At 36.3% G+C, this 11,766-nt stretch overlaps 2 protein-coding genes across 4 annotated transcripts in view; both read right to left on the bottom strand.

Annotated features, from left to right (window-relative positions):
* The window catches only part of LOC126769419 (serine/threonine-protein phosphatase 4 regulatory subunit 2), a 248,837-nt gene that overhangs the window by 5,261 nt on the left and 231,810 nt on the right, over positions 1 to 11,766 (bottom strand). The gene's annotated exons all lie outside the window — the stretch shown is intronic.
* Positions 103 to 11,766, bottom strand: part of LOC126769381 (alpha-actinin, sarcomeric) — a 32,871-nt gene continuing 21,207 nt past the window's right edge. Inside the window, exons 2-20 of one of the 3 annotated variants that reach the window (XM_050488119.1) lie at positions 10,399 to 10,603; positions 9,066 to 9,196; positions 8,746 to 8,980; positions 8,435 to 8,520; positions 7,569 to 7,646; positions 7,107 to 7,199; positions 6,927 to 7,030; positions 6,653 to 6,779; positions 6,360 to 6,507; positions 5,998 to 6,148; positions 4,777 to 4,962; positions 4,352 to 4,574; positions 3,973 to 4,161; positions 3,677 to 3,804; positions 3,126 to 3,304; positions 2,778 to 2,900; positions 2,496 to 2,602; positions 2,085 to 2,243; positions 103 to 869 (exon numbers count right to left, since the gene is read on the bottom strand). In XM_050488119.1, the coding sequence (XP_050344076.1) occupies positions 2,085 to 2,243; positions 2,496 to 2,602; positions 2,778 to 2,900; positions 3,126 to 3,304; positions 3,677 to 3,804; positions 3,973 to 4,161; positions 4,352 to 4,574; positions 4,777 to 4,962; positions 5,998 to 6,148; positions 6,360 to 6,507; positions 6,653 to 6,779; positions 6,927 to 7,030; positions 7,107 to 7,199; positions 7,569 to 7,646; positions 8,435 to 8,520; positions 8,746 to 8,980; positions 9,066 to 9,196; positions 10,399 to 10,603 (2,652 nt within the window). In that variant the 3' untranslated portion in view covers positions 103 to 869. Of the gene's footprint in view, positions 870 to 2,084; positions 2,244 to 2,495; positions 2,603 to 2,777; positions 2,901 to 3,125; positions 3,305 to 3,676; positions 3,805 to 3,972; positions 4,162 to 4,351; positions 4,575 to 4,776; positions 4,963 to 5,997; positions 6,149 to 6,359; positions 6,508 to 6,652; positions 6,780 to 6,926; positions 7,031 to 7,106; positions 7,200 to 7,568; positions 7,655 to 8,434; positions 8,521 to 8,745; positions 8,981 to 9,065; positions 9,197 to 10,398; positions 10,604 to 11,766 lie in introns of all 3 variants that reach the window. The other 2 variants (XM_050488118.1, XM_050488117.1) reach the window with 2 other exon arrangements.

Raw genomic sequence — 11,766 nt, 5'->3', positions numbered from 1 at the left:
TATACTTTTTGGGCACATAATTCATCCTTAATCTACATACCACTGCTTCCTCATAATATAATTGGTTGGATTAACAACACAGTCATTATTAAAAGACAAAAATATGGCAGATCATTTATTTAGAGTACTCATACCAAAATACTCTCACAAACGATTATCATATAAAATGATATTCATGATAAATAAATAGATGCAGGCAAGTTATGGCGGTCTATGATAATAAATAATTTGTGTGACACTTCCCTGCAACATTTATGAAATTTAACCACTTACATAAAGTTTAATGTACTCACCATCAAAGTACAATAATTACTAATGGCAGTAATTTAAAAAAATCAAACTTGTATAAATAATGTTTGCTTATAAATAAATAAAATATAACAAAAACATTCTTACAATGTCAATGAGTCTTATTTTGGTGTCACACATTAGTCAAGCCTAACATTAGCACCATCTTTTAACTTACAAATACTTACTTTGTGACTTCCCTGATAATTTCATACAAAAGATACCTAACTAATATATAAATAGAAATAGTTAAAATACGGATATTTCTTCTGATTTGAGCCAAAAGTAGGGAGAAGAACATGGTAGGAAAGTTAATGGCATTTTTGGTTTTAACATTGCACATTTTTTTAATACAGAACTGTTTTAAGACTAAATTTGTCACAAAAATTGTTTGCATTAATTTGACCAAGTTAGGGCGAATACAAAGGTCAAGTTAAGAAAATAATTTTTGTGTTGTTATTTTATACCGCATCTTCGGCCACGTTGGTTAGTGCTGTTGGCGGCTGAGCTGATCTCTCTAGCCATAACGAGGTATTACCTTCGAGCGATGAGGATTTTTCAAATTATATCTGATGAAAGATCTGCATAAAAAGAGTATGATGAAACATTTTAAATTAATTTATTGTATTTTTTTGTACAATGTTTATTTTGATATCTGGCACAAATATTGACGAGATAATTGGAAAAAAGCCAGAGTGTAGTTAATTTCATTCGTCGCAATAACATTTTTATTTTTAGCTTTATAACAGTCATATACATATAATGTGTGGAAATTATGCGAATCCAGTTTCAGTGATGTATGTATGTTGTTAGTCTATTTTAAAGGTTTTGATACTACAGTTTGGAAGGTAATATAAGATATATTCACCAAACGTTAGCTTTATGTATATTATTACGTGTACCTATTACTCTTTGATTAATCTGAAAATTATTCTGAAATTAGTTACTGCCCGCGTGTAAGGGGGGGGGGGGGATTAGTTACTTTATGCCCTTTTTTACTCCTTACAACGTGTATACAAAATGTCATGATCGGTAGAGTAGTTAAGACGTGAAAGAGTAAGAAATAAATAAACTTACTTTCGCTTTTAGTAAATATAGTAGTTTAATAGCAAACTTAATTTAATATTTGAGCATTATGACCAGCAAGAGGTAAGTTTCGTCACTGTGTAGTGTTGTAGTAATTGCTAATTAGTAACAATTATGCCGTAAGTAAGCGGTAACGTCAAGGTTACTTTTTGTAATTGTAATATAATTATGTAGTGACGGGTAACGGTGATGTGCGCAAAGTGAATATTCATTACATATTCACATTACGGTCTTACTTAGCGGCTGTTTAATAAAAAACTGATTTCGCTCTTTCTCATTAATTATTTGACATTCGAAAGACAGCATTGTTTACATAATAAAGAGCTAAGCAATGATTATGAGTAAGCCAGTTAGTGTTTTGTTGTAATAATCGTAATATTAAAGTATGTAATAAATGTGCACGTAATTTTTTTTAAGAGAATTGAATCTTAATTTGCGTTTTGTATTCAATTAGGGCAGTCGCTGTCTTTAATGTAAAACTGGTCCTTGACCAGATAAGGTAAATGGTTATTATCTTAGAATGACAATATCTGTAAAGGGATCAGTTTTTTCGTTTTTATTTCTACTATTATTAAAAAATTATGTTTCAGGCAAACGAGTGAAATACTGATGCTCAGTGGCACGGCAAGAAGTTTAAGTATCTTATTACATCGTCAATGCGTTGTCAACCTAAGGTTGTACTCTTGTGCCTGAGAGGACGGAGGTCGTACCTAGAGGTCGGTCTCGCCGTAGAGCGCGGTGGAGAAGGCCATGTAGTCGAGCGCGTGCGGCGGCGCGTTGGGCCCGCGGTAGGGCGGCATGCGCGCCACGCAGTACTCCGCCTGGTCGGGCGGCAGCTCGCGTCGCAGCTCGTCCGCCGTGATGTACGGCTGGAACACACACACACACAGGTCATATAATAGTGACTGAACTATGTCGAAATAAGTGTGTTCTTTGTCTTTTTAAAATTGAAGAAACTATATCATATATTATTATTTACCCCATTATCAAATAGTTAATTTTTTCGCGGGACACATGAAGTGGCGTCACGAAATCTACATCTAGTTGATTTTAGCGATGCTCAATATTTATTAATAATGACAATAGTTGTTTGACAATATGTTAACATATTGGAAGTATACCTTGTCACCGGCCAAGATCCTAAAGCTGTCGATGACTTGTTCAGCGGTGTCAGTGTCTGTGGATTCCCTCGTCATGAAGTCCAGGAAAGCATCGAACGACACGTAGCCTGTACAAATGATTAAAAAAAGTTATATTTTATTTCTCTTTACTATTTAACTATTTAATAGCAGAAAATAATTATAAATTTGAATGAACAAAATAGAAATTATAGATGATGAAATCTTCCGTCAAGCATAATACTTTTTCGATAAAATAATGCAATAATGTTTATATTAACTTACCAGTATTGTTGGGGTCGACCACAGCTAAGATGCGCTGGAAGTCGAGCTCGCCCTGGCGGTCCTTGCCGATGCTGTAGCCCAGCGACACGAGGCACGACTTGAGTTCTTCAGGTGCCAGGCGACCTTGAAACATTAATTTGCAATTTGGCGTATCGAGTATTGACCCAAGTATTTATAACGACCTATTTATGATTCGTTGATTAAACACGAGATATATTTAATTAAATCCTCAATGTAATTTATTCAATATAATTCATATGTAAGTAAATGCAGTGTGTGTAACTAAATGTTATGTAATAAAAAAGATCGTTGCTACAATTTTAGCGATTGATAAATATATATTTTTACCGGTGCGGTTCTTGTCGAAGTGGTTGAAGGAAGCGCGGAACTCGGTGAGTTGTTCCTGCGTGATGCCCTTGGAGTCGCGTGTGAGGATCTGGTTCTCCACCTCGTTGATAGTGCGGTTGATGGAGGTGAGTAACTGTTCCCAGCCTACACGCAGCGTCTCCATTGTGTATTGTGAATATCTGTGGCAAAAGTTAGTAGTGATGATGAATTGCTCATAAGCACCTTTTTTATATAATACAAAATTAATGAGGCCGTAATTCATTCCGTAATCCGTAACAGCCTGTGAATGTCAATCTGCTGGGCTAAAAGCCTCCTCTCCATTTTTGAGGAGAAGGTTTGGAGCTTATTTCACCACGCTGCTCCAGTGCGGGTTGGTGGAATACACGTGGCAGAATTTCAGTAAAATTATGCACATGGAGGTTTCCTCACGATGTTTTCCTTCACCGGTTAAGATTTATGCGTTCTTACCACTGGGCCATCTCGGCTTGTAATTCATCCATTAACTTTTAATTCGTAAGTTTTTTTTTTTTTAAATATGTTAGATATTATACCTGTTTTCGAAGATCATGCCCTCCTGTACTGCTTGGTGGATACGCTCGAGCTCTTCGATATGAGGCTTGTATGCGTATACTCCTGCCTCGTACTCCTTCAGCCGGTGCAACTGGTCTTCCAAAGAGCCCTGTGAATTAATATACATTTTTTAGTGAAAACCTTCAACAACAATTATCTTTAGATGGATTTATAAAAAGACCCATTTTTTTCTCAAGGTTTTAAATCTTTTCTTAGTATGCCTCTATAATACAAAAAAAGAATGGCTTCAAATTATAAATGATTGTATGTAATGTACCTGCAAGCCCATGCCGATAGCGGTGACGGCGTCCATCTGCCGTTCGATCCAGGGTCCGACAGCGTTGGCCTTCTCTGCGAACTGTCGGCGCAGGGTCTCATTGTTCTGTTGCTTGCGGAGCTCGGCCGCCAGCGTGCCGTCGCGTTGCGGGACCAGCTGGCGAACGTCCGACCACTTGCGGTTCAGCTCCTGCAGATAACGTCCTCGTTACTTGTTGTGTGCGCTGGGGCTTCGAAATATAGCACGTACGAACATAGTCGTACATTTTTTATGTATCACCGAAAGGCATTGGAACTCTTATACGTACAACTTTAAACAAATAAATTCAATATAACAAAAGCTTTAAGAGTTCTAATCTACTTAGTATCTAGGTACTGACGTGTGCGGTTAGCGTGGTGTAGGGGTTCTCCAGGCCTCCGGGTATTTGGTGTTGCTTGACGATGGACTCGACTTGGTGGACGAGATTGACGATGGCCTGGTACTCTTTGTCCGCCTCGCCCAGTGTGGCCTTGAAGCGAGCGTGCGCGTCCATGAGGCCAGAGATTTCCTCGATGGTGTGTACGATGAACATGTCAACCAAATCTTCGCGAGTGCCGTCCAGCCTGAATATTGGATTATATTATATTGGATTGTTTCTCGTGACTCTTATGGAATGACAAAAAGTTTGGCGATTTTTTTTAATTAGAAGATAAACTTCATTTTATCTAAAGCATTCGATCACTACGACGGAGTATTAGTTTTCCCAAAATAGTATATTGGTCGGGCGAATCGATAATAACATCAGTCGGAGCGAAGGGCGCTCACCAGTTGTTGAAGGGCGCGGCGCGCTTGGCGAACTCGAGGTGCAGCAGGTCGATCTGCTCCAGCACGCGCTCGGCGTCGTCCAGCGCCAGGCGGCGGCGCTGCGTGAGCGCGCCCAGGCGGTCCCACTGCCCGCAGATGCGCTGGCAGCGCGCGTTCACGGCGCCCACCTCGTGGTACTCCAGCGTGCTGCCGGGCGCGACGGGCGATAGTCGCCAGTTAGTTTGGGCAGATACTCCAAGCGTTATACTCCGAAACATCGCAACATAAAAAACCTTCAAATTGCTGGTTTTTATTTTTTCTTGGCGATGTCATAATTGTAACAATTTCATTATAATTCTAACTATTATGTTACAAAATAACGAGTCATCACTTTGTTTTAATTAATGCAAATGCGGTTACTCTATTCTATAGGCACTCATTTAATTTATTTATGTAATCGAAAATTAGCCTGTATAATATTTAATTAATTACAAAATACTATTATTACAAAATATTACTGGTATTTAGTGGTTAATTTTTTTACACACTTTTACGAGCGTTTTTCGCCCAATAAGCTATTTTACTCACGACGACAAATTTAAAAATTGAAAGTAAAATCTATTCAATATTTACATATCACGACAAATTAATTAGGTTATAATAAAAATATCTTTTAACGATTTGTGTCGTAATTGTTATAGTCGTGGAGTTCTATTATATTGAAAGTTTTACGAGTGGTATAAAATTTAATTTACGAAAGTTTAGATGAATCAGCAGAAACAATGAAAGTGATTGTTAAGTACTTTGTATTGTAATTCGTAATAAAAAATTGGTATTCGTTTGTTACATATCAAAGGTATATAATATATTACAAAAGAAAAGTAGTATATGTATTATATCAGTTGTCTGGTTTCCATAGCACAAGCTCTGCTTAATTTAGGATCAGATGGCCGTGTGTGAATGTAAAAAAAAAAGGAATACGCGCAATATAAGTTTGCCTGTCTGCAGTTAGGCTCTTCGGGATGTCGCTAAGAAAATAGTGAAAAAATAACAATTGCCTATTAAGGTTATTAAGGTGCCTATACGACAATGTGTGTACTTATCTGTCTGCAGCTTAGTTACAAACACTGCACGCTCTGCTCATAAATCCTATGTCTGCACAGCCACTCGTGATTATACCACAATATATATGACGCGTATCATAAAGCTCTGTGCTCTAGCACCTAGTCTACTAGTGCTCACTTGAGTTCCTGCGCGATGGCTGCGATCTGCTCTACGCGGTCTTGGTGCGCGGCGAGGTCGGACTCGAAGGCTTCGTGCTTCTTCTTCAGAGCCTTAATATCGTACAACTTGCACTGACGGAAGTCTTGCGACTGCAACATCTCTTCTTTACCTGGATAGGAATCATCATAATCTCTGTTTACTACAGATGACATACGCGACATTTAAAAATCGTATTAAGAATTTATTAAATATATATAATATTTTTAATTTTATCTTGATCCAAAAGTTATGTAAAAATATATAATGGCTGAAGATGAGACTGCTCGAATCAACGCGACAAGAGAATATTTTTTGAACCAAAAAGTTTATTTTCTATTTACCTCTGGTCCAGTCTTCGTGGATATCAGCCTTGTGCTTGAACTTCTGGGCGAGGTATTCCAGACGCTCAAGACGCATCATCTCGCTCAGCAGCCATTCTTCGAATGCTTTTTCAGCGATTTCCAGACCCTTCCATGCTTGAGCGATGTCCTAATAACGATGAACTTAAGTTTAATCTCATTGAGATTTACGAAAAATATTTAATTTTATATGTATTTGGCTATTAGTTGTTTTTAAAAAAAAGTAGATACGATATTGTATGTAGAAATTTGATATAACAATATCTTCAACTTACTGAGACCATCTTGCCTTCAGTTGGCATGTAGGCGGGACGGTTGCTAAGGCGCAATTTGGTCTGTAGGGTGTTGAAGTTAGTCTCCAGTTTGGCCTTCTGCTCTACACGTGGTGGTTTGTGTTTACGCCTGATATATTCAGAGGAAAATATAACATTATTTATTATTATTAGCTTCCATTTACTACGGGTTTTTAAGATTGGAATAAAATAGAGTTTTTTTAATAAAATATCTTATCAATAAATTACAAATTTTATTATAGTACTTTGATATTACCTGTAAGTACGGTAGTCCTCCAGTTTTTTCTGGCAGCCAGCGAGTGAGTTGTCCGTTTGACGGCTGTTCAGCCACGGCATGGTGCGCCGTATCCAGTCCAATAACTACACATATATATTATGAGATAAACCTGGTCCACTAAGTCAAAGTAATTGTTACGCATCACGAGCTGATACTTACGTCGCTAGCGAGGCGTTCGTACTCTTCCATGAGGCGTTCGTTCTCCTGGTTGACCTTGAGAACTTTGCATATGCGGTTCGCGGCGGTTTCGGCCTGTTTTAGTAATTTAAGAAAGTCGTTTTTGATTAATTGAATACCGGGATAATATTACCCAGAGCCGAAAAAATATAAAATGCAAAATAAACAATTAAATAATAATATTTATTTAAGTAAAGTGCAAAGTGACAGACATTTTAAGTATTATATTATATATATTAACACAGCTTTTCTATTCAATTTTAATTTTAATTCGCTGTTCAATTCATAAAATATTATATTTTGTGGAAAGTGAAAAAATTGGGTTGGAAAACATTTATGATTTTCAAAACTCTGGGAGGAACATAATCGAAATAGAATAAATACATTTAAAAAGGTTATAAGCCAATAAAAACTTCACACGACATAACAAGTGACAGGACAAACCTTCTGAGCACCTGAGAAGCAATGGTAGTAGGACGAGACGTATGTCATGACGGCTCTCTCGTCCGGCATGGCGGTATTCTGCAGATCTATTAAGCGGCACGCAAGCGACACGGAGTTAGTTCATGCGATGTTTATATATTACTTAAGATATGGGATATTTGAATTGTATATGAATAGCTAAATAAACGCTTGCTACAATACTTTAATGTTTGGAATTATAAATATTGAAAGTCGAATGGAGTGTCAATATATAATAAAAAGGACAACACAAACATCCCAGGCGGTCTGTATTTTTTAACACTATGATATAGTTAATAACAAAAAAGCTTAAAATACTGTTATTTTTAAACTAATTATCTGCACTGCAATAAGTAATACAAAGGTATATAAGGTATGTATTAATATAACTATGAATAGTTTTATTACGATAGAATTTAATTAAACAATAAAATTTCTTAATCAGGGTAATATCATGATTTGGTATTTAAAAAACATGTAGGGGAGGATGGTTATGGGAGCTTGAAAGATAAAATGTTCAGATTTATGTTGAATGATTTGAAATACATGAAACAGGTAAACTTACAAAATGATGATTTTTCGTATACATATAAAGCCAATACGGAAAGTTTAAGTTTACCAAGAAGCCTTAAGCAGAAAGCGACAGACAGAGGTGGTTGCTAATAACCAGCTGAAAATTTACTATTTGATCCTATGTCTAGAGTGGCTCCCATTACCAACACAAATCCAGTGCTCCCCCACATTAACTGTAATGCTAGTACATTCGGATCATGCTATAAGTGACACACAAAGGCCTGGCGTTAGGGGCTCGGGTATCGAATTCTTTGGCAGCCATTTTGTTTTTGTACCTGTTGCGCGCCTTGGAACGCGTGGTAGTAACATGACACATAGGTCATAATGGCGCGTTCGTCCGGCTTGGGCGTGTTTATAAGGTCTGTAATATCCAGCATATTAAGCTACATCTGTGATTCATTGTTTACATTTTTTATTATAACTTTAGCATTATTGTCCTCGAGAATCCTCAACGGAGGGTCCGTAGGAGTTACTTGACGTTTTTGCATTATATAACATTATTCGTTTGAGTAACCTCTTTAGGCCAGTGTATTTTTTTAAATGTAATCAATATCAGTTCTGTTGACATAAATATTAAAGTATTTACCGTCAGGATCCAACATGCGGGGTATGTCGAGGTACTTCTCCGCGACATCGAATGCGGTGTTCAAGTTTTCAAGTGGGTTGTCCTTGGAGAGTTTACTGTAATCAATCAAGTCAGGCCTGTGTCTGTGGATAAGGGCACAGAAGGCCAAACCATCCTTGAAGGAAAGATGGAAGTTCTGAACATTGACATTCTTGTAAGGTGCAGTCTTGCGTTGGCACCAGAGAAGTAGACCTTCCTGTAATTTGAGAGACAAATGTATTAGTCACGTTTGATAGACGTTTAATAGATTAAAGAGAATTGAAATGATTTATTATTTATACCTTTGCGGTCATTTCTTCTACCGAGATGTCTTGGATAGCGAATCTCAAAATGATGGTCCAAATCATACCAAGCGTCATCTTAAGGTTACCATCGACGATTTCTTCAGCACCGATGGATACCAATTTTACACCTGAAGTATAAAAAATATATATATAAAATACCATTAATGATGAACATATTTCATCAAAAGATACATAATGGTTAACATTTTAGAAGTCGTTAACCTTTTTCGCTATATTAAATTGTAAGCGAATTCACATTACCTTAGATTAGGAATGCATTAGCAATTATTCTATAAGAGGATCATTGCTGACTAGGTCAAGAAACTTTGTTAAATTACATGGTGAAGTTACTTAGGTAACATTAAGATTTAGTATAAAATAAAACAATGATATAATTAATAAACTAAATAGCTTTGATAAATTAAAGCTAGTCATTCTAATTTAGTTGAAATAGTAAGAACCTCAAGGCATAATTTCATTATAGAACTAAATATACATATCTTCGAGATGCCAAGAGGCAACATAAATATTCATCTTAATAGTATCAATAATTACTGTAAGACGAAGTGAGCTGAAGACAGGTGCCTTGACCCTAATGTTTCTAAGAATAAACTTCCATTAGTTTGGCTTGCTAAAGATCATTTAAATTCTATTACTATTAGAGAGTTAATGAAGAAGCGAATTAACCATTTACAAGCTGTTTTCTAGCACTTTCTAGATTTTGCTAATAAAATTGAATGTCAGTTAAAACTATTATATATTTGTGTATTGTTTCGAAAGTAAAATTTTATCATTTTAAACAAACTTTCTACCTGTAAATGTAATTTACATAATTCTACTATAACATTTTTATAAGGCTTCTTAAAGAAGTGGGTATGGGCCGCTATACTCTAGGGCAGATAAAAATAGATTATGCCAATACCTGATCGAGTTGCGATGGTGATATTTTGCGAAAATTATTTTCTAACGTCCCCACATTAGCTATGGAAATATACTACATTTTTTAATATATATAATTATCGAAGGTAAGCAGGCAGATGTGTCGTCACCTGATGGTAAGTGTCACCATCGCTCTTAGGCATTGACAGTGTAAGTAATGTGAAGCATTTCTTTTACTGTAAATAGCCGCTAACGAAGAGGCACAAGATGTTATGTGCCTGTCTATCAATATGCACTATCACAACCTTCAAACAAAAATACCACGCAAAATATTGCAGTTGTCGGTGGATAAAATTTAATGAGTGTGTGGTATCGCCGAACTGTGTGTGGTAAAGCTTAACAAAGGTCTAATACCAGATGACAAGAATAGTAATAGTAAAGAGTTTTTAACCTTTGGATGCAATGAAATCCAGCGCTTTGTTGACGTTGGCGATCTTGTGGAAACGCATCTTGCCGCGGTCGGGCTTGGGTAGAGTTTCACCCGAGATGACTTCGAGCAATAGCATTAACTTAAGTCCATTGCGGAAGTCATCTTCGATGTTTTCGATGCCAGTGCCGGCCTTCCTCAGGTGACTGTTGCACCATGCTGTAAAGGTCTGGAAAGAGGCAGAGTATTTTGTTACATTTTATATCCAAGTAAAACGTTCTGTGATGAAGTGTTAAGTGCATTTATACAAATTATTTACTTTTTATTCAATCAATTACTATTCGAATGTGTTGTGTCAATGTACAATACAAAGGCATTGAATGTGTGTGTTATGTTCCTATAATCAATTTATATATTATTATTTGATATAGTATATGTATTGTTGAATGCAGGCCCGGAGTAAGAGATCATAGGCCACTAGACAATTTAACATTTGAGGCCTTCCCATTCCGAAGCGTGTAGGGTAAAATGATATTATTTTTGGCCCCTAGGCTGTTACTTCGTAGACCTAGACATAAATGATTGGATGCGCAAATATCAGAGTATTCTGAATAATTATTTTAGCTTTAGATATGCGATTTAATGAGGAATATTTAAAGGCTATAACTCTGCGCTACGATCCTAAGGAGCGGAGCAGTAACCATAAACTTAAACCAATATAACAAGCTGTGTGAAACAGTAATGCATGTTAAAGCGCGAAGAACACCTATTATATCTATGTACATATAAATTTACTACTTCAAGGTGCGAGCACTGCACTGCGAGCATTTGAGTATGTTAAACTACAATAATTCTATTAAAACAAAAATTACGTGTAAAAGTCTTAAGCACTAATAAACAGTACATTAATTATTTAAACTATAGTTGGTATAATATTTAGTTAGCTTATTTATAATTGATCTTTGTGATTGTATATTATGTCTTGCAACTTCGTGACATTTGATTCGTTTGTATATTGTTACCAAAGCACCTTTGCTCAGTTGAATGTAAAATATTAGGAATCCCATTAAATTGCAGCCCCAAGTGCTGTTAATCAATACTGCAGCTACGGGGGAGACAGCGGAGGGTCCGACCCTCTGTCATCGAAATTCGCGAATGACTATTAGCTAACACTTTCTGTATGTATTATTATTCTGGTATTTGCAGCGTATTGTACGGCCGATTTAATATTAAGTAATTAAAAAATATATAATAATAACTAAACAGATGGAGATAGATTTCCTAATTACTTAAATTGTTTTTTTTTTATAGGATAACAAAGTCAAAATCTAATTTATTCAAGTACCCACAAGTATCGTCGTGACGTTTGAATCGTCATTTTACAAGAGTTGT

Source organism: Nymphalis io, chromosome 7, assembly GCF_905147045.1.
Source record: "Nymphalis io chromosome 7, ilAglIoxx1.1, whole genome shotgun sequence".
Classification (NCBI taxonomy): domain Eukaryota; kingdom Metazoa; phylum Arthropoda; class Insecta; order Lepidoptera; family Nymphalidae; genus Nymphalis; species Nymphalis io.
This window is presented reverse-complemented; position numbering and strand designations above follow the sequence as displayed.